Source organism: Mizuhopecten yessoensis, unplaced genomic scaffold (genome assembly GCF_002113885.1).
Source record: "Mizuhopecten yessoensis strain PY_sf001 unplaced genomic scaffold, ASM211388v2 scaffold5751, whole genome shotgun sequence".
Taxonomy (NCBI): domain Eukaryota; kingdom Metazoa; phylum Mollusca; class Bivalvia; order Pectinida; family Pectinidae; genus Mizuhopecten; species Mizuhopecten yessoensis.
In genome coordinates this window covers 159,502-182,771 of record NW_018406205.1, presented here as the reverse complement: position 1 = coordinate 182,771, position 23,270 = coordinate 159,502, and the positions used below count along the sequence as shown (strand labels likewise).

The 23,270-nt window shown below is 39.9% G+C and overlaps 1 protein-coding gene across 2 annotated transcripts in view; it reads left to right on the top strand.

Moving 5' to 3' along the window:
• Window positions 1–1,195: 1,195 nt before the first annotated feature.
• LOC110451050 (dTDP-D-glucose 4,6-dehydratase-like) overlaps window positions 1,196–23,270 on the top strand; it is a 29,540-nt gene continuing 7,465 nt past the window's right edge. Inside the window, exons 1-9 of one of the 2 annotated variants that reach the window (XM_021498896.1) lie at window positions 1,196–1,252; window positions 3,451–3,512; window positions 7,096–7,152; window positions 7,578–7,632; window positions 8,137–8,228; window positions 8,905–9,018; window positions 9,396–9,416; window positions 15,870–16,023; window positions 22,720–22,772. In XM_021498896.1, coding sequence (XP_021354571.1) covers window positions 1,207–1,252; window positions 3,451–3,512; window positions 7,096–7,152; window positions 7,578–7,632; window positions 8,137–8,228; window positions 8,905–9,018; window positions 9,396–9,416; window positions 15,870–16,023; window positions 22,720–22,772 — 654 coding nt within the window. In that variant the 5' untranslated portion in view covers window positions 1,196–1,206. The remainder of the gene's footprint in view (window positions 1,253–3,450; window positions 3,513–7,095; window positions 7,153–7,577; window positions 7,633–8,136; window positions 8,229–8,904; window positions 9,019–9,395; window positions 9,417–15,869; window positions 16,024–22,719; window positions 22,773–23,270) is intronic. The other variant, XM_021498897.1, reaches the window with a different exon arrangement.

The following is a 23,270-nucleotide window of genomic DNA, read 5'->3' as shown; positions in this document are numbered from 1 at the left end:
TCAATCGCGTGACCCTTTATAAAGTCTTTCCAAAACTCTGTTGACACACATTTCAACATCAGCATGACTAAGAATACATCAAAGAGGTATCATCAGAAAATAAGTGTGAAATACTTTTCAAATTATCAACAATATATGTTTTCCTTTTTGTGATGTCACAATACCCGTATATGCTTCTACCTGTGACGTCACGGTACCCTTATGTATTTATTTATTGTGACGTCACTATATCCTCAAATGCTTCTTTAATTTATTGAGATGTTGCAATACAACAGTGCCTGTGGCTGGAGATTGACAGTCTGGTCAAAGGCCAAGCTCATGTCTTTACAAAGATTATTCTTGCTTTCTTGGTGAATCACACTTTTATCTTACTGTGTATAGTTTTTCATGAATACGTTTCACTTTTGAGCCACATTCGTATATTTGTGAAATATGTACATTAAATATAACAGAAATTGTGGTAATAATTAATCCGAAATATTTAAAGCTTAATTGTAGTATATGCATCTGTATTATTTAAGGGAACCTTATGCGCCTCACAAATGCATTCTGTCGTTATTACTTCTTTGCGCATATATATATATTTAAGTTGTTCGGATCCAGTGCTAATATTGGAGCATACTGTCGTTATTACTTATTAGCTAGACCTATATATCTGTAACAGGAGAGGAAAAATGCACGGCCAGACCGGGGTTCGAACCCGGCACCCTCCGAACTCTACACGGATGCTCTACCTTTTGAACTACATTATGTATCTGGTCGCCGACGATCGACCCAGTCCAGTTCCGCTACATATCTATACGTGTTCATGAAAGCAATTAGCTGAGAGCTTTTCATTGTTTCTTGATAACTTTTGATGTCTATATTACCGCTATATTAAACCCATTTACACGTGACAAATATTCTCTCACGTATAATTACCAGGAAGAATACACAACATATATATATATATGTCTTCTGCCCAGAGCTCATTGAGAACACAGGAACCTGTACATTTGTTACAGCTTTATTTGGACCTAAACTAAGGTATACAGAGTAATTTTACATGTTTTAGGGGTTTATATCGACTTTCAGTAAAAATGACACCCCAGTGATCATATATTTTAGTTTAGGTACAAATATATATACTGTAACAAATTATCAGGTCCCTGTGATCCTGCCGTAACCACGTGACAATTTTTATGGTCACATGATCAAACAGTGAAAATGGCGGACGGTGGACACCGGCGTGCGCGGGTGTTAATATTGGGAGGTAAGTGACGGATGGACCAAGATGTCTGATTGGGACTTAACGTAATGCACTGACACGTGTGTTGATGTTTCGTTTGGCTATAAAACATGGAGGGTAAAAATGTCAATCGGTAATGTATGCAGGTGACATAAAATGTCCGTTCGTTCTTACGTCATGATCGAAGATTCAGACGACAGTTTTAGTCGTTATAACTAGCGCACGTGTGGTCTAACTCTATATTGCTGCTTGAGGTTAATGAGGTAACACGAGGTGATGATAGCTCTGTTATATTACTTGACCCAATGCCCCTGGTAACTAGTTCTTACTTACATGAATATTCGTAACATCTTTTTAATGATTGGTCCCATTACAAAACAGTGTAACATACCCTAATTTTATGAGCAGAGCATACCGCTATACTATGAGATACGTGTGGTGTTCGTCCTTAAATAAAAACCTGGATTTCATAAAAAGATCTTCACTTTTTTGTTGAATTTCCGCTTTATCCATTCTTTTTTTGGCATTACAACCCACATTAAATTATTTAATTTCTTACATTAAATATTCAGTGTTTCTTTGCCATATTGATTTTTAAAATCTTCAGAGCCACTTTGTACTAATACTTTGAATAATTTACTGCTGTGCATTCACAGTTTAGTCCCCAGGGGTATATAGAGGCTGAAGATTTTATGTCGCTGGATTGATTGACATTTTTCCATAATGTACTATGAAATATAAGTGGGTTAATTTTATTTAGAAATCTGTCTGCAGGCAGTGAGTGGCTGGTACTCTAAATAGGAATTTGTTCACTCCTTGGTGTACAACTTGACACTGGACTGCCCTATTTAAGCAGATTTTGAACACAGCTGCACTTGGCTGACTTTTATTTCCAGAGTGAATATTAATCAAAATTGTTCACTAGCCATGACATAAGATCTACTGATCTCGGCTGACCTGCTCATAAAGTAGTATTGCCCCAGTTATCCGGACATCAACAACAGAAACACACAAACTTCAGTAATTTAGATTTGCAGACCTGTCCCTACACTAACCAAATTCTACTGCTAAAAGAAAGGCCCTGAAAACAGACTGAAAAAGTGATAACCCTGTCTGACCCTACACTCCAGTGATAACCCTGTTCTTTTAGATAACCCTAGGCCTACACCTCAGTGATTACCCTGCCCTTTTATATGACCCTATATTCCAGGGATAACCCTGCCCTTTTATATGACCCTACACTTCAGGGATAACCCTACTGTATTGCCTGACCCTACCCCAAGTGATAACAGTGCTCTACTGTCTGACATTACATCCCAGAGATAACCCTGCTCTACTGTCTGACTCTACCCCAAGTGATAACCCTGTTCTACTGTCTGACCCTACCCCAAAGTGATAACCATGTTCTACTGTCTGACCCTACCCCAAAGTGATAATCCTGCTGTATTGCCTGACCCTACCCCAAGTGATAACCCTGCTGTATTGCCTGACCCTACCCCAAGTGATAACACTGCTTTACTGTCTGACCCAAAGTGATAACCCTGCTCTACTGTCTGACCCAAAGTGATAACCCTGCTCTACTGTCTGGCTTCACACCCAGGTGATTGTTTCACCCCAAGTCCACCAAGGTCGTTATCATGTCAACACCAAGGGTTCAGGTCTTACCACACATATCTTCTGTTCACCCATGAATTATGTCAAAGACTCTTTACACAACACCTTGATCATGTGAGTAGACTTGTCTGGTGTCGTCGATGAAGATCAATGGAATCACTCAGCAGCGTAATGGTAAAATCAACAGGCTACAAAGTTAGCTGTAGCTCCTCTTTAATCTTCAAATAACATGTGTCAGCCTAGCTATTGGTCAGGTTGTTATACCTGAAACCAATCAGTGTCAGCCTAGCTATTGGTCCGGTTGTTATACCTGAAATCAATCAGTGTCAGCCAAGCTATTGGTCAGGTTCTTATACCTGAAACCAATCAGTGTCATCCTAGCTATTGGTCAGGTTGTTATACCTGAAACCAATCAGTGTCAGTCTAGCTACTTGTCAGGTTGTTATACCTGAAACCAATCAGTGTCAGTCTAGCTATTGGTCAGGTTTTTATACCTGAAACCAATCAAATACCCAATGCAACCGAGTGCCTTTGATTTTGTTAAGACTGGAGACCACAGGGATGAACTTTGACCTTGCCTGACAGATGTATACTTTTACTGGTTACAGGTACCGGGTTCATTGGTCGCCATTTGGTCGCATACCTTGTCAGCCATGACCTGGTCAGTAAGGTAAGTATGTTTGTTTTACCTGTAACAAGCTTTGAACATCAAAGGAGACCAAGGTAATTTCTTCAGGCTAAATGAGAAAGTTATTGTTGCTCAAATAAACTCTAACAGTTAGGCAAATTCCCATTGACATTGCCACAATTTATAAATAACTGCTAAATAAAATGTAGCAGATGCTTGCATCTTCATCTGCAACACAGAACACACTTCTTACTTAAATAGGGAAAGCAAAATCTGACAAGCACTCGGAATCCCATATATATTTAAGCATTTCCTTGTATAAATTTCTATCCGAGTACATATGATGATTATTCCACTGAATACTGTTGACTGTGCTTGAAGGGGAACTAGAATCAAGTAGACAACTTTTACTCTCGACCACGTTAAGGTGAATGAATCGGTCATTTATTATGTAAATTTATAACCCATGAGCATTTCTCACATCATTTGTGGTTGAGGATGCTGTAGTTATTTTCGCCTTTTGGACTGCGACTCTAAGCTGATGTTCCGCTAGCTAATCCGTGGCTCTGTAAACGGGTGATAGGTAACTGTCGCGAGTTCAGGAGCCCAACGTGTTTAATCCACTTTGATTTTAAATTGTGATACTTCTGCAGTTATAACAATATAAAATGTTGAATTCAGCAGGCATTTACAAGGTCAACCTATATGTTATAGGCAGATGGCTGTATTAAATGCTGAACATGAAAGTCTGATCTTTGTTAACTCATGATCGGGAGGAAACATATATGTTATAGGCAGATGGCTGTAGTAAATGCTGAACATGAAAGTCTGATCTTTGTTAACTCATGATCGGGAGTAAACATATATTTTATAGGCAGATGGCTGTATTAAATGCTGAAGATGAAAGTCAGATCTTTGTAAACTCATGATCGGGAGTAACCATATATGTTATAGGCAGATGGCTGTATTTAATGCTGAACATGAAAGTCTGATCTTTGTTAACTCATGATCGGGAGGAAACATATATGTTATAGGCAGATGGCTGGATTAAATGCTGAACATGAAAGTCTGATCTTTGTAAACTCCTGATCGGGAGTAAACATATATTTTATAGGCAGATGGCTGTATTAAATGCTGCACATGAAAGTCTGATCTTTGTTAACTCATGATCGGGAGGAAACATATATGTTATAGGCAGATGGCTGTATTAAATGCTGAAGATGAAAGTCAGATCTTTGTAAACTCATGATCGGGAGTAACCATATATGTTATAGGCAGATGGCTGTATTAAATCCTGAACATGAAAGTCTGATCTTTGTACACTCATGATCGGGAGTAAACATATATTTTATAGGCAGATGGCTGTATTAAATGCTGAACATTAAAGTCTGATCTTTGTAAACTCATGATCGGGAGTAAACATAAATGTTATAGGCAGATGGCTGTATTTAATGCTGAACATGAAAGTCTGATCTTTGTTAACTCATGATCGGGAGGAAACATATATGTTATAGGCAGATGGCTGGATTAAATGCTGAACATGAAAGTCTGATTTTTGTAAACTCATGATCGGGAGTAAACATAAATGTTATAGGCAGATGGCTGTATTAAATCCTGAACATGAAAGTCTGATCTTTGTAAACTCTTGATCGGGAGTAAACATATATGTTATAGTCAGATGGCTGTATTAAATGCTGAACATTAAAGTCTGATCTTTGTAAACTCATGATCGGGAGTAAACATAAATGTTATAGGCAGATGGCTGTATTAAATGCTGCACATGAAAGTCTGATCTTTGTTAACTCATGATCGGGAGTAAACATATATGTTATAGTCAGATGGCTGTATTAAATGCTGAACATTAAAGTCTGATCTTTGTAAACTCATGATCGGTAGTAAACATATATGTTATAGGCAGGGGGGTGTATTAAATGCTGAACATGAAAGTCTGATCTTTGTAAACTCATGATCGGGAGTCCCACAATAACCAAAATGTAAAAATCAAATATGAAATTTGATCGTGTAGATATATATATATGATAATGTTTTTGATAAATTAAACTTTTCTAGGAGAGTAAGATGGTAGTTATGACTCTAAGATGAGGCTGAAACTTAACATACTTCTAAGCAGCAAGGACCTATAGTACTATGGAAAACTATTTCTAACCTTAATATTACGGAACTATGTGTCTATGAATTGGGAAAATGTATTATTTTTATAAAAATTTGGAAAATGTTCCTAAGCAGCTTAATTAGTCCCTTTTTATTATAGCACTATGGAAAATTATGTTAACCTTAATTTTACAGCAGCATGTTTGTGCAATCAATCAGGAGAATATTATATACTTTTTTTTTATAAAAATTTGGAAACTATTCCTAGCATTTTCTTCATATTCGGAAAATAAGTAAATTATTTGTTAGACGAAGCAGCCTGTTTTCAGGTGACGTTAGGAAGACAACAAATTTGTTGTTAGATGTCAGTCAAAATACATACACAGACCATGGTAGCTAGCTTCCTGTCTGGTCTGAGTGAGGATTTCCTGACCACAAATATTACATATTGTACAGCATAATTTCTCATAAAAACGGAACATTGTCTCCACACTGTATCAGTAGTACTGTACTTAACATCAGCATCTATAATGTGGGACAGAAAATTACAAATTGACTGGGAAAATGATGGAGGGGTGGGGTTCATGGAGGGGCGGGGTTCACAGAGGGGCAGTGTTCACTGAGGGGCGGGGTTCACTGAGGGATGGAGTTCACGGAGGGGTGGAGTTCACATAGTAGAGGGATGCACAGAGCAGAGGGGGTTCATAAGGGGTAGGGTTCATGGAGGGGTAGGGTTCACGAGGGGTGTTGCTGGGTTCACGAAGGGGGGATGGAGTCCACGGAGGGGCGAGGTTCATGGAAGAGGGGGTTCATGGAGGGGTGGAGTTCACACAAGGTTGAGGTTTAAGATGATAGAGGGGAGAATGAGGTTGAAATAAAGGGAGAGGCAGAAAACTGGTTAGGTTCAAGGGATGGGTAGAGGAGAGAGGGGGCGGGGAGGAGCTGGGAGGGTGAGTGACATAATATGATAAATTGCTTTAAATAATCACAATATACACTACGTCATCCCTTTTATTTTCATGTACATATTTTACTAACAAATTGATTTACAAAAAAATATGTGTTACCGTATCATATACATATGATTGAGATTGTCACAGTTCGTAAACTGCTATGGCCAGTGTGACCCTGTAGACTGAAATATCACAGTCATGGGCCACCATATTTTAATGAATGACGTCCGTCTCTCCAAGTCTACATTCAGGAATTACAAATTATGCAGAGTAGTCTTAAAAAACACAATAAAATTCAATAGATTGATCCATCCTAATTATCTCCTTATTCCTATTCTCAATTAAAAGTTGATCCTTTGTTCGAAAACAAAAACTTAAATTTGTCCGTCTGTCTATACATAAGTTTGTTCTAAACTTTTCTCCTGCAGGAAGACACATATATAAAACACATAAATTTGATAACTTAGGAACATGCAAGGTTTTATTACCTTTTTAATTTGTTTTCAATTGTGATTGGTACGTGATGTCAGTTAAGTTTTATGTACATATTTACGGTGTAGGTACGGGTGGCTGACAAGGTGCCCCCTCAGATGGCCTGGCTAAACTGCCAACACAAGGTAACTATACACCATATTGATAATAGGATAATCCCTGACCTCGGTACTTTTGTAATATGACCATGTCATCTAATTTAAACCAACAAACTTTGACTTTTGAACTAGTATGATGATAGTGAAAAAGTACTACCAAACCTATGGCCACTGACCAAGTGGTAATGTGTAACCTATGAACTTTGACCTTCATATTTAATATAACAAATGTTGGTAGAAAATTTGTCGAACTTTTGAACACTAATATTAAACAATCTTGGTGGTAATATCGGTATGCCTGATGACCTCTGAACTTTTAGAACTTTAGTGGGCCTTACACATGTAGCCTTGAAATTTGTATTCAAACTAAAAACCTTGACCTAATTGTAAGGTTTGGTCTTGACCTGTACTTGACAATGAAGTTTGACCTTAACCTTCTTGTTTTTACACAGGAAGTATTTGCTAACCCTCTGGTGGAGTTCAAACATTCCAGTCTCATCAACCCAGGTAGGTAACCATGGCGACACGATACACTGTTATCCATGGAAACAAGCCAAAACATGTATACGTAGGTAACCATGGCAATAGGGCACACTGCCAGTGGTGTCCATGGTAACAAGTCAAAACATGTAGGTAACCATGGCAATAGGGCACACTGCCACTGGTATCCATGGTAACAAGTCAAAACATGGCTCATATTCCTCAAACGATGTAAGTTTATAAGGATTGCTTTTTCATGAACCAGATTGATTTGACTTGTGAGAGTGTTAGTGGTTAGTTAGAGTTGTCACAACTTAGCCAACCTTGATCAGTCACTTAGCAACACAATCTCAAAATAATTTTTACTCTTCATGATCAACAGAACTATAAACTTATAAAATAATGATGTAATGAAAAATTTAAAGTACTAATAAAGGATAGGCAAGCTCTAATGTCCTGTACAGTCTGCCTAACACCACCTTCTGTTTCCTGGTTAACCTCTAGTAACCTTTAACCTTTGGCCTTTTTCAGCTTCAGTGAAGAATGCTTTCACAGACCCTGAGGGAGAGTTTGATTATGTCATCAATTTGGCCGCAGAGACCAAATACGGACAGACAGACCCAGTAAGTATGTACAGACAGACAGAGTAAGTATGGACAGACAGACCCAGTAAGTATGGACAGACAGACCCAGTAAGTATGTACAGACGGACCCAGTAAGTATGGACAGACAGACAGAGTAAGTATGGACAGACAGATACAATAAGTATGGACAGATAGATAATTATGGTAATTATGGACAGATAAACATAGAAAGTATGGACAGACAGATATGGTAAATATGGACAGACAGACATAGAAAGTTTGGACAGATATACATAAAAACCATGGACAGACAGATACAGAGAGTATGAACAGACAGACACAGTAAGTAAGGACAGACAGACATATTGAATATGGACAAACGGAAGCAGTGAATATGGACAGACAGCCACAGTACATATTGACAGACAGACACAATAAGTATGGACGGACAGATTGAGAATGCAAGGATGGACAGATCAGTGGCAATACAGATTTATTCCATCTAAATTATATATATATAGTTCAGTCTCATGGTCAGGTTTTATAATATATACCTGCACTTGGTCCATATACAGTTCATCTTTCAACTTGTTTTTAAAATCATATTTTCTATTTTTGTCTATGAGGTGTGTAGAATCTATGTTTTGTTTAATATAGTCATCTGTGTATATATCAGTGGCATTGATTGATGATTCGAGAGTTGTCTCCCCTACAGGTATACCAGGAAGGGATCAATCGTCTGAGCACGAACTGTGCCGCAGAAGCTATGGACCACAAGGTCAAGCTATATATAGAATTCTCTAGTGGTCAGATGTATTCCTCAGACAAGGTATGTACATTTAACAATGTAATATACCTGTATGTTACAAGTATAAGTGATGTATATTATAGGTATAAATGTTACAGGTATGATATATACTGGGAATATATTACAGGTATAAGTGAGTTGTAATAGTTGTTGATGTTACGTACCTGTATGTAAGTATAAGTGATGTAGTTAACAGTTATAAGTGAGTTGTAATATTGGTGGTAATATCGGTCCTGTATGTAAGTATAAGTGATGTAGTTAACAGTTATAAGTGAGTTGTAATAGTTGTTGATGTTGCGTACCTGTATGTAAGTATAAGTGAGTTGTAATAGTTGTTGATGTTACGTACCTGTATGTTACGTACCTGTATGTAAGTATAATACATCTATATCTTATAGGTAGAGGAGGAAGTGACAGGTGTAAGTACCAACACTTATATATAATGTATTGTATTACTGGTATCTATAATGTATTGTATTACTGGTATCTATAATGTATTGTATTACTCGTATCTATGATGTATTACTCGTATCTATAATGTATTGTATTACTCGTATCTATAATGTATTGTATTACTCGTATCTATTTTATATTGGATGAGGCAAAAAAATCATTATTAGTTTCTCAGGCAATGTTTTGCAAAAATCAATGTAGTGGACAGTTTTTAGTTCACCTGGTCCGAAGGACCACAGTGAGCTTATGCCATACCCCAGCGTCCGTCAACTTTTTCTTTAAAACGCTACTAGTCCTGAACAGCTAAAAAGATTTTGACTAAATTTGGTCCTGAGCATCCTCAGGCCAAGGAGACTCAATTTTGTATAAACGGTGGGTGTGGCCCCCCTGGGGGCAGAGGGGCGGTGCCAAACAATGGAAATAGAGGTAAAACCTTTAAAATCCTTCTTCTAACATTGGGATTAAGGAATTTTATTCTAAATTAGTTTGGATCATCCCTGGGTCAAGGGGACACAATTTTCTATAAACGGTGGGTGTGGTCCCCCTCCCGGGGGCAGAGGGGCGGGGCCAAACAATGGAAATAGAGGTAAAACCTTTAAAATCCTTCTTCTACCATAGGGATTAAAGGATTTTATCCTTATTTAGTCTGGAGCATCCTTGGGCCAAGGGGACTCGATTATGTATAAACGGTGGCTGTGGTCTTTAGTATACCAGAGGTGGTTTATTTTTGTTTATGCAATACAAGTAATTAAATGCTATAATTCTCTCTTAACCATTAGAATAACTTTATGTGTAGGTCTGTTGACTCAAAGGATACTTGCCATCATCATTACATTATCAGATGTTATAACAGCAGAAACTCCATAGTCGTCAAACTAGTGTGGAAAAGATTCCACAGGCTCAGCTTAATCCCCACCCATAACTGTCTTATAGAACTCTTCAATTGAGCAACTATATCTGTATCCACAAGGCCACAATGTCTGTATGATGTTCCACATGTCGGTATGATGTTCCACGTGTCTGTATGATGTTCCACATGTCGGTATGATGTTCTACATGTCTGTATGATTTTCCACATGTCGATATGATGTTCCACGTGTCTGTATGATGTTCCACATGTCTGTATGATGTTCCAAGTGTCTGTATGATGCTCCACATGTCGGTATGATGTTCTACATGTCTGTATGATGTTCCACATGTCGATATGATGTTCCACGTGTCTGTATGATGTTCCACATGTCTGTATGATGTTCCACATGTGTCTGTATGATGTTCCACATGTCGTCTGTATGATGTTCCACATGTCGGTATGATGTTCTACATGTGGGTATGATGTTCCACATGTCGGTATGATGTTCTACATGTCGGTATGATGTTCCACATGTCGGTATGATGTTCTACATTTCTGTATGATGTTCCACATGTCGATATGATGTTCCACATGTCTGTATGGTGTTCCACATGTCGGTATGATGTTCTAGATGTCTGTATGATGTTCCACATGTCGGTATGATGTGCCACATGTCTGTATGATGTTCCAAATGTCGGTATGATGTTCTACATGTGGTTATGATGGTCCACATGTCGGTATGATGTTCTACATTTCTGTATGATGTTCCACATGTCTTCTGTATGATGTTCCACATGTCTGTATGATGCATGTGTCTGTAAGATGTTCCACGTGTCTGTATGATGTTCCACATGTCGTCTGTATGATGTTCCACGTGTCTGTATGATGTTCCACGTGTCTGTATGATGCATGTGTCTGTAAGATGTTCCTCGTGTCCCTATGATGTTCCACTACGTGTCTGTATGATGTTCCACGTGTCTGTATGATGATCCACGTGTCTGTATGATGTTCCACATGTCTGTTTGATGTTCCACATGTCGGTATGATGTTCCACGTGTCTGTATGTGATGTTCCACATGTCTGTATGATGCATGTGTCTGTAACATGTTCCACGTGTCTGTATGATGTTCCACATGCCTGTATGATGTTCCACATGTCGGTATGATGTTCCACTTGTCTGTATGATGTTCCACGTGTCCGTATGATGTTCCACATGTCGGTATGATGTTCCACGTGTCTGTATGACATGTCTTCTGTATGATGTTCCACATGTCTTCTGGATGATGTTCCACATGTCTGTATGATGTTCCACATGTCTTCTGTATGATGTTCCACCTGTCTGTATGATGCATGTGTCTGTAAGATGTTCCACGTGTATGTATGATGTTACACATGTCGTCTGTATGATGTTCCACGTGTCTGTATTATGTTCCACAGGTCGTCTGTATGATGTTCCACGTGTCTGTATTATGTTCCACATGTCGGTATGATGTTCCACATGTCGATATGATGTTCCACGTGTCGGTATGATGTTCCACATGTCTGTATGATGTTGCACATGTCTTCTGTATGATGTTCCACATGTCTTCTGGATGATGTTCCACATGTCTGTATGATGTTCCACGTGTCCGTATGATGTTCCACATGTCTGTATGATGTTCCACGTGTCCGTATGATGTTCCACATGTCGGTATGATGTTCCACATGATGGTATGATGTTCCAAGTGTCTGTATGATGTTCCACGTGTCTGTATGATGTTCCACGTGTCTGTATGATGTTCCACATGTCTGTATGATGTTCCACATGTCTGTATGATGTTCCACATGTCTGTATGATGTTCCACATGTCTGTATGATGTTCCACATGTCTGTATGATGTTCCACATGTCTGTATGATGTTCCACATGTCTGTATGATGTTCCACATGTCTGTATGATGTTCCACATGTCTGTATGATGTTCCACATGTCTGTATGATGTTCCACATGTCTGTATGATGTTCCACATGTCTGTATGATGTTCCACATGTCTGTATGATGTTCCACATGTCTGTATGATGTTCCACATGTCTGTATGATGTTCCACATGTCGGTATGATGTTCCACATGTCTGTATGATGTTCCACATGTCTGTATGATGTTCCACATGTCTGTATGATGTTCCACATGTCTGTATGATGTTCCACATGTCTGTATGATGTTCCACATGTCTGTATGATGTTCCACATGTCTGTATGATGTTCCACATGTCTGTATGATGTTCCACATGTCTGTATGATGTTCCACATGTCTGTATGATGTTCCACATGTCTGTATGATGTTCCACATGTCTGTATGATGTTCCACATGTCTGTATGATGTTCCACATGTCTGTATGATGTTCCACATGTCTGTATGATGTTCCACATGTCTGTATGATGTTCCACATGTCTGTATGATGTTCCACATGTCTGTATGATGTTCCACATGTCTGTATGATGTTCCACATGTCTGTATGATGTTCCACATGTCTGTATGATGTTCCACATGTCTGTATGATGTTCCACATGTCTGTATGATGTTCCACATGTCTGTATGATGTTCCACATGTCTGTATGATGTTCCACATGTCTGTATGATGTTCCACATGTCTGTATGATGTTCCACATGTCTGTATGATGTTCCACATGTCTGTATGATGTTCCACATGTCTGTATGATGTTCCACATGTCTGTATGATGTTCCACATGTCTGTATGATGTTCCACATGTCTGTATGATGTTCCACATGTCTGTATGATGTTCCACATGTCTGTATGATGTTCCACATGTCTGTATGATGTTCCACATGTCTGTATGATGTTCCACATGTCTGTATGATGTTCCACATGTCTGTATGATGTTCCACATGTCTGTATGATGTTCCACATGTCTGTATGATGTTCCACATGTCTGTATGATGTTCCACATGTCTGTATGATGTTCCACATGTCTGTATGATGTTCCACATGTCTGTATGATGTTCCACATGTCTGTATGATGTTCCACATGTCTGTATGATGTTCCACATGTCTGTATGATGTTCCACATGTCTGTATGATGTTCCACATGTCTGTATGATGTTCCACATGTCTGTATGATGTTCCACATGTCGGTATGATGTTCCACATGTCTGTATGATGTTCCACGTGTCTGTATGATGTTCCACATGTCGGTATGATGTTCCACATGTCGGTATGATGTTCCACATGTCTGTATGATGTTCCACATGTCGATATGATGTTCCACATGTCGGTATGATTGACCCAATTAATGGTGGACTTAATTCTTTGGTTTTTTCCCCTGATAGTGTATCATAGTTAATAAAGTTATATATATATTGTATTTAGATACACCAACGTCTGAGAAACTAATAGTTTTTTTGGCCTCATCATTATATTGCCTGGTTTTGGTATTTTAAGTTTATATTTTTAGTCTGCTGTTTATGATATAAAAGTAAACAGCTTCCCTTTCTAATTATTTTATTTTACGTATTAACTTTTTCACCCCTGAAGACACATTTGAACTCTTCCAATTCAAATGTTGGAATAGTTCATTATGAAATTTCAGGGATGAATGAGTTAACATTTAATCAAAACATTTGTATTGGCTATTAGGTGTTGTTAGGTGTCGTTATATGTCGTTAGGTGTTGTTATATGTTTTTAGGTGTTGTTATATGTCGTTAGGTGTTGTTAGGTGTCGTTATATGTCGTTATATGTCGTTAGGTGTTGTTATATTTTTTTAGGTGTTGTTGCATGTTACACTGTTGTGTATTAAAAGTCAGCGTTCTGTCAGCACTGTCTTACGTAACTTCAACTGGTCTGGTATACGTATCCCTTGCTTGGTACGCAGGGCGATTGAGGAAGAGAGGGAGGGATGGAAGACTAAGTAGATAATACAATAGCAACAAGCTTTTAATACATATATTTTAGTGTATTACTGTGGTATAAAGGTCGGAAGAAAACAATGCATTTTTAGAAATAAACAAATTATCCACTTAGATTTATACTTATTGACACCCTGGGGTCACCATTCCAGGTTTGTTGTTGATACGCCGTCCCTGGGAACTTTTCAGAGGCGAGGGTTGAATCAGTACCTTCTTAAACTGGAAAACTACAAATATTAAATGGTTAAAGGTTGATGATCGTAAATGAACACAGAAAATGTTTTAAAAAACCTGAAAGAAATACATTTTTTGTCTAAAATATGAAACAAACACCCTGAAAAAAAAAAAAAATCAATAATAACTACAAACTTTACGACGTAGAAGTGACTGTATGGTGTAAATACATCAACATTACTACATAATGTAGCGGACACTGTGTCAGTGTTATCTGGAACTTTACCATGTAGAAGTGACTGTATGGTGTAAATACATCGACATTACTACATAATGTAGCCGACATTGTGTCAGTGTTATCTGGAACTTTATAATTAGCTTCAAGGACAAGACTAAGCAACTCTGTTTCTTATGTCACTGTATTAAAGGCAATGTATAATGTTGTAATCAATTCTCTCTCTGATGCAAAATTAACACTCAAATAGTAACTTATTTAAACCACTATCTCATATATAATTATGAACACCATATGTATTTTATTTATCAAATATATATTTTATACTTACTGTATAGACTGCTTGACATTCTACTCCAATAAAATCACTAAATGCTTTGAAAAAAAAATTTGAAATGTTTAACTATAATCTGGAGGGTGATATCAGGCCCCTTGGACCTTTTGCTGTTAACTGTTAAGTAATTTGGTTGCTTTTTAATTTGCGTCACCAGCTATAATTTAGCATCTTGATCACTCATGGGGCTCCGGAGCAGGAATGTGAATAATATACCAGCTCCGGCTGCATGATGTATTTACTTAAGCATTCTGTATTCACCCACATTGTATTTAAGGGGATAACCCTACTGTATTTTTAGATCTGCAGTGGTAAATTTTGGTTATGTTATCGCAATTAATTTCTATTGACCAATCAAATGCCTTGTTACATCTCAAATGAATTAAAATTAATGTTGCATGATCAGACCTCTTCCTCATTTAGAGCTAAATGTGTTTTGTGTACCAGGTAATTCAGGGAAATGGATTCTTTTTCTTTTCAGTTGATTTTCTCAAATTTTCCTATTTTACCCTCGATTTTAAAAGGTCTTGATATTTTCTGAAAGGTTCTAAGGGGTCAGGTGTATTTGTCCCTTTTTATTTTGATTTCCTACTTTTTTCCCCAATCACATCCCTCGAACCTAGTACTTCCTCTCTTACATTTACAATGTCATGGAGTTACTTATACATGCTAGAGTAACCATGGTGATGAGCTTTTACCTTCAGTGTATTTCAGACAGAAACATTGTCTTGGTACTGCTTGGTCTTCAGATGATGAATTTTACCATAACCATAGTTGTCTCCCCTGCAAAAATGTTATGACTGACTCATTATCTTATTTACCTAATAAAAACAGATAGACAAAGTAAAGTTATACTTTTGTATTAGATGAGAAGCACAGCAACCTTAGTAAGTCAAATGATAAAATTATTTCACCATTTACAGAAACCGTGTCGTGAGGATGGGAAATGTGAACCGTGGACACATCTTGCCAAACACAAACTAGAGGTGGAACACCAGCTGGAAAACTTCAAAGATCTGAATTACATCATAGTGAGGCCGGCTATAGTGTACGGACCCGGGGACAGACAGGGTCTTAGTAAGTATACTATAGTGTACAGTCCCGGGGACAGACCGGGTCATAGTAAGTATACAATAGTGGACAGTCCCGGGGACAGACAGGGCCTTAGTAAATATACAATAGTGTACTCAAAGATCTGAATTACATCATAGTGAGGCCGGCTATAGTGTACGGACCCGGGGGCAGACAGGGTCTTAGTAAGTATACTATAGTGTACAGTCCCAGGGACAGACAGGGCCTTAGTACGTATACTATAGTGTACAGTCCCGGGGACAGACAGGGGCTTAGTAAGTATACTATAGTGTACAGTCCCGGAGACAGACAGGGCCTTAGTAAGTATACTATAGAGTACAGTCCCGGGGACAGACAGGGCCTTAGTAGGTATACTATAGTGTACAGTCCCGGGGACTGACAGGGCCTTAGTAAATATACAATAGTGTACTCAAAGATCTGAATTACATCATAGTGAGGCCGGCGATAGTGTACGGACCCGGGGACAGACAGGGTCTTAGTAAGTATGCTATAGTATACAGTCCCAGGGACAGACAGGGCCTTAGTAGGTATACTATAGTGTACAGTCCCGGGGACTGACAGGGCCTTAGTAAATATACAATAGTGTACTCAAAGATCTGAATTACATCATAGTGAGGCCGGCTATAGTGTACGGACCCGGGGACAGACAGGGGCTTAGTAAGTATACTATAGTGTACAGTCCCGGGGATAGACAGGGCCTTAGTAAGTATACTATAGTGTACAGTCCCGGAGACAGACAGGGCCTTAGTAAGTATACTATAGTGTACGGTCCCTGGGACAGACAGGGCCTTAGTAAGTATACTATAGTGTACAGTCCTGGGGACAGACAGGGCCTTAGTAGGTATACTATAGTGTACGGACCCGGGGACAGACAGGGGCTTAGTAAGTATACTATAGTGTACAGTCCCGGAGACAGACAGGGTCTTAGTAAGTATACTATAGTATACAGTCCCGGGGACAGTCCCGGGGGCAGACAGGGCCTTAGTAAGTATACTATAGTGTGCGGTCCCGGGGACAGACAGGGCCTTAGTAAGTATACTATGGTGTACGGTCCTGGGGACAGACAGGGTCTTAGTAAGTATACTATAGTATATAGTATTGGGGACAGACAGGGCCCTTAGTAAGTATACCATACTATCCCGGGGACAGACAGGGTCTTAGTAGGTATACTATAGTATACAGTCCCTGGGACAGACAGGGTCTTAGTAAGTATACTATAGTATACAGTCCTGGGGACAAACAGGGTCTTAGTTAGTATACTAAAGTGTACAGTCCCGGGGACAGACAGGGTCTTATAAATATACTATAGTGTACAGTCCCGGGGACAGACAGGACCTTCGTAAGTATACAATAGTGTACAGTCTTTGGGACAGACAGGGCCTTAGTAAGTATACTATAGTGTCCAGTCCCAGGGACAGACAGGGTCTTAGTAAGTATACTATAGTGTACGGTCCTGGGGACAGACAGGGTCTTAGTAAGTATACCATACTATCCCGGGGACAGACAGGGTCTTATAAATATGCTATAGTGTACAGTCCCGGGGACGGATAGGGTCTTAGTAAGTATACTATAGTATACGGACCCAGGGACAGACAGGGCCTTAATAAGTATACTATAGTGTACAGTCCCGGGGACAGATAGGGTCTTAGTAAGTATACTATAGTGTACGGTCCTGGGGACAGACCGGGTCTTAGTAAGTATACTATAATGTAGAGTTCTGGGGACAGACCTGGTCTTAGTAAGTATACAATAGTGGACAGTCCCGGGGACAGACAGGGCCTTAGTAAGTATACTATAGTGTACGGTCCTGGGGACAGACCGGGTCTTAGTAAGTATACTATAATGTAGAGTTCTGGGGACAGACCTGGTCTTAGTAAGTATACAATAGTGGACAGTCCCAGGAACAGACAGGGCCTTAGTAAGTATACTATAATATACAGTCCCGGGGATAGACAGGGCCTTAGTAAGTATACTATAGTGTCCAGTCCCAGGGACAGACAGGGTCTTAGTAAGTATACCATACTATCCAGGGGACAGACAGGGTCTTAGTAGGTATACTATAGTATACAGTCCCGGGGACAGACCGGGTCTTAGTAAGTATACAATAGTGGACAGTCCCAGGGACAGACAGGGCCTTAGTAAGTATACTATAGTGTACAGTCCCAGGGACAGACAGGGTCTTAGTAAGTATACTATAGTATACAGTACTGGGGACAGACAGGGCCTTAGTAAGTATACTATGATATACAGTCCCGGGGACAGACAGGGGCTTAGTAAGTATACTATAGTATACAGTCCTGGGGACAAACAGGGTCTTAGTAAGTATACTATAGTGTACAGTCCCGGGGCCAGACAGGGACTTAGTAAGTATACTATAGTATACAGTCCCGGGTACAGACAGGGTCTTAGTAAGTATACTATAGTGTACAGTCCCGGGGACAGACCGGGTCTTAGTAAGTATACAATAGTGGACACTCTCAGGGAAAGACAGGGCCTTAGTAAGTATACTATAGTGTGCGGTCCCGGGGACAGACAGGGCCTTAGTAAGTATACAATAGTGGACAGTCCCGGGGACAGACAGGGCCTTAGTAAATATACTATAGTATACAGTCCCGGGGACAGACAGGGTCTTAGTAAGTATACCATACTATCCCGGGGACAGACAGGGTCTTAGTAAGTATACTATAGTATACAGTCCTGGGGACAAACAGGGTCTTAGTAAGTATACTATAGTGTACAGTCCCAGAGACAGACAGGGTCTTAGTAAGTATACTATAGTGTACAGTCCCAGAGACAGACAGGGTCTTAGTAAGTATACTATAGTATACAGTCCCGGGTACAGACAGGGACTTAGTAAGTATACTATAGTATACAGTCCCGGGTACAGACAGGGTCTTAGTAAGTATACTATAGTATACAGTCCCAGGGACAGACAGGGTCTTAGTAAGTATACTATAGTATACAGTACTGGGGACAGACAGGGCCTTAGTAAGTATACAATAGTGGACAGTCCCGGGGACAGACAGGGCCTTAGTAAATATACTATAGTATACAGTCCCGGGGACAGACAGGGGCTTAGTAAGTATACTATAGTATACAGTCCTGGGGACAGACACGGCCTTAGTAAGTATACTATAGTATACAGTCCTGGGGACAGACACGGCCTTAGTAAGTATACTATAGTATACAGTCCTGGGGACAGACACGGCCTTAGTAAGTATACTATAGTATACAGTCCTGGGGACAAACAGGGTCTTAGTAAGTATACTATAGTGTACAGTCCCAGAGACAGACAGGGTCTTAGTAAGTATACTATAGTGTACAGTCCCAGGGACAGACAGGTCCTTAGTAAGTATACTATAGTATACGGACCCAGGGACAGACAGGGCCTTAATAAGTATACTATAGTGTACAGTCCCGGGGACAGACCGGGTCTTAGTAAGTATACAATAGTGGACAGTCCCAGGAACAGACAGGGCCTTAGTAAGTATACTATAGTGTACGGACCCGGGGACAGACAGGGTCTTAGTAAGTATACCATACTCTCCCGGGGACAGACAGGGTCTTAGGAGGTATACTATAGTGTACGGTCCAGGGGACAGACAGGACCTTAGTAAGTATACTATAGTGTGCGGTCCCAGGGACAGACAGGGCCTTAGTAAGTATACAATAGTATACAGTCCCGGGGACAGACAGGGCCTTAGTAAGTATACTATGATATACAGTCCCGGGGACAGACAGGGTCTTAGTAAGTATACTATAGTATACAGTCCCGGGGACAAACAGGGCCTTAGTAAGCATACTATAGTATACAGTCCCGGGTACAGACAGGGACTTAGTAAGTATACTATAGTATACAGTCCCGGGTACAGACAGGGACTTAGTAAGTATACTATAGTATACAGTCCTGGGGACAGACAGGGCCTTAGTAAGTACACTATAGTGTACAGTCCGGGGGACAGACAGGGTCTTAGTAAGTATACTATAGTCTACGGTCCCGGGGACAGACAGGGCCTTAGTAAGTATACTATAGTGTACAGTCCCAGGGACAGACAGGGCCTTAGTAAGTATACTATAGACAGTCCCAGGGACAGACAGGGTCTTAGTAAGTATACCATACTATCCTGGGGACAGACAGGGTCTTAGTAAGTATACTATAATGCAGAGTTCTGGGGACAGACAGGGCCTTAGTAAGTATACAATAGTGGACAGTACCGGGGACAGACAGGGCCTTAGTAAGTATACTATAGTGTACGGTCCCGGGGACAGACAGGGCCTTAGGAAGTATACTATAGTGTATGATCCCGGGGACAGACAGGACCTTAGTAAGTATACTATAGTGTACGGTCCCGGGGACAGACAGGGCCTTAGGAAGTATACTATAGTGTATGATCCCGGGGACAGACAGGGCCTTAGTAAGTATACTATAGTGTATGATCCCGGGGACAGACAGGACCTTAGTAAGTATACTATAGTGTGCGGTCCCGGGGACAGACAGGGCCGTAGTAAGTATACTGTAGTGTACGGTCCTGGGGACAGACAGGGTCTTAGTAAGTATACTATAATGTAGAGTTCTGGGGACAGACAGGGCCTTAGTAAGTATACAATAGTGTACAGTCCCAGGGACAGACAGGGCCTTAGTAAGTATACTATAGTGTACGGTCCTGGGGACAGACAGGGTCTTAGTAAGTATACTATAGTATACAGTATTGGGGACAGACAGGGTCTTAGTAGGTATACTATAGTGTACAGTCCCAGGGACAGACAGGGTCTTAGTAAGTATACCATACTATCCAGGGGACAGACAGGGTCTTAGTAGGTATACTATAGTGTACAGTCCCAGGGACAGACAGGGCCTTAGTAAGTATACTATAGTATACAGTCCTGGGGACAAACAGGGCCTTAGTAAGTATACTATAGTATACAGTCCTGGGGACAAACAGGGTCTTAGTAAGTATACTATAGTATACAGTCCCGGGGACAGACAGGGCCTTAGTAAGCATACTTTAGTATACAGTCCTGGGGACAGACAGGGTCTTAGTAAGTATACTATAATGTAGAGTTCTGGGGACAGACAGGGCCTTAGTAAGTATACAATAGTGTACAGTCCCAGGGACAGACAGGGCCTTAGTAAGGATACTATAGTGTACAGTCCCGGGGACAGACAGGGTCTTAGTAGGTATACTATAGTGTACAGTCCCAGGGACAGACAGGGCCTTAGTAAGTATACTATAGTATACAGTATTGGGGACAGACAGGGTCTTAGTAGGTATACTATAGTATACAGTCCCGGGGACAGACAGGGTCTTAGTAACTATACTATAGTGTACAGTCCCGGGGACAGACAGGGCCTTAGTAAGCATACTTTAGTATACAGTCCTGGGGACAGACAGGGTCTTAGTAAGTATACTATAGTATACAGTCCTGGGGACAAACAGGGTCTTAGTAAGTATACTATAGTGTACAGTCCCGGGACAGACAGGGCCTGGGTAAGTATACTATAGTGTACAGTCCCGGGACAGACAGGGCCTTAGTAAATATACAATAGTGTACAGTCCCGGGGACAGACAGGACCTTAGTAAGTATACTATAGTGTACAGTCCCGGGGATAGACAGGGCCTTAGTAAGTATACTATAGTATACAGTCCTGGGGACAAACAGGGTCTTAGTAAGTATACTATAGTGTACAGTCCCGGGACAGACAGGGCCTTGGTAAGTATACTATAGTGTACAGTCCCGGGGACAGACAGGACCTTAGTAAGTATACTATAGTGTACAGTCCCGGGGACAGACAGGGCCTTAGTAAGTATACTATAATTTAGAGTCCTGAGGACAGACAGGGCCTTAGTAAGTATACTATAATTTAGAGTCCTGGGGACAGACAGGGCCTTAGTAAGTATACTATAATTTAGAGTCCTGGGGACAGACAGGGCCTTAGTAAGTATACAATAGTGGACAGTCCCGGGGACAGACAGGGCCTTAGTAAGTATACTATAGTGTAGCGTTCTGGGGACAGACAGGGCCTTATAGTAAGTATACTATAATATACAGTCCCGGGGACAGACAGGGCCTTAATAAGTATACTATAGTGTACAGTCCCGGGGACAGACAGGGCCTTAGTTAATATGCAAGTAGTTTATGTTAGTATATATCTATGTGTCTCATCAGTGGGAAATATAATGCAAAATTTTAACACAACTTGAATTCTTGAGTGTTTGACAATGCAAGGCTAGCCCAGGTTTAAAAGCCACAAGGAACTAACCTGTATGTCTCCTGTATGTCAGCCCTAGAAATTAATGTTTGTTTTATTCCATCATCCATTTTATAGGTGATATATAGCATTAGTCATGTCTATCTCTTCTGTTGTATTGTAATACATTACGGTGACACTAACGACTTATGTCTCAGGAGATTTTCATCAAAGTTCATTTAAAGGTCAAGTATGAGAATACTTTAGATGACTTTGTATTTCAGGGTCTCAAGGTCAATGCCAAGGTCATTGTTGCTATAAATAGGTCTAGTTTTCTAAATAGGTCCATTTTGATAGGATTTTAATTTGTTTTTCAAATGATCAGTAATAAATCACTATACATGTATTTTATAATGCTTATACAATATGTATGAAAATTGTATATTATTTGTGTTTAACAAGCATCTGTAAGGAATTATCTTACCTTCCAGCCCCTAGACTTATCATTGGTGCAATCTACAAGTACATCAGACAAAAAATGAAGGTAAGTGTCTGTCTGTCTGTCTCATGACTTATGTTTCCTTGTTACATATTTCTGTCCTATGATGTCTGTCTCTCCTGATATATTTTACAGATGTCTGTCCTATGAACCTTGTTACTATGGTACCATTGTCTGTCCTATGATGTATGTCTGTCTGTCCTCTTGCTATGTTACAGTTGTCTGTCTATCTGTCCTGTAGCTATGTTACAGTTGTCTGTCTATCTGTCATGTAGATATGTTACAGTTGTCTGTCTATCTGTCCTGTAGCTATGTTACAGTTGTCTGTCTATCTGTCATGTAGATATGTTACAGTTGTCTGTCTATCTGACCTGTAGCTATGTTACAGTTGTCTGTCTATCTGTCCTGTTTCTATGTTACAGCTGTCTGTCTATCTGTCATGTAGCTATGTTACAGTTGTCTGTCTATCTGTCCTGTAGCTATGTTACAGTTGTCTGTCTATCTGTCCTGTAGCTATGTTACAGTTGTCTGTCTATCTGTCCT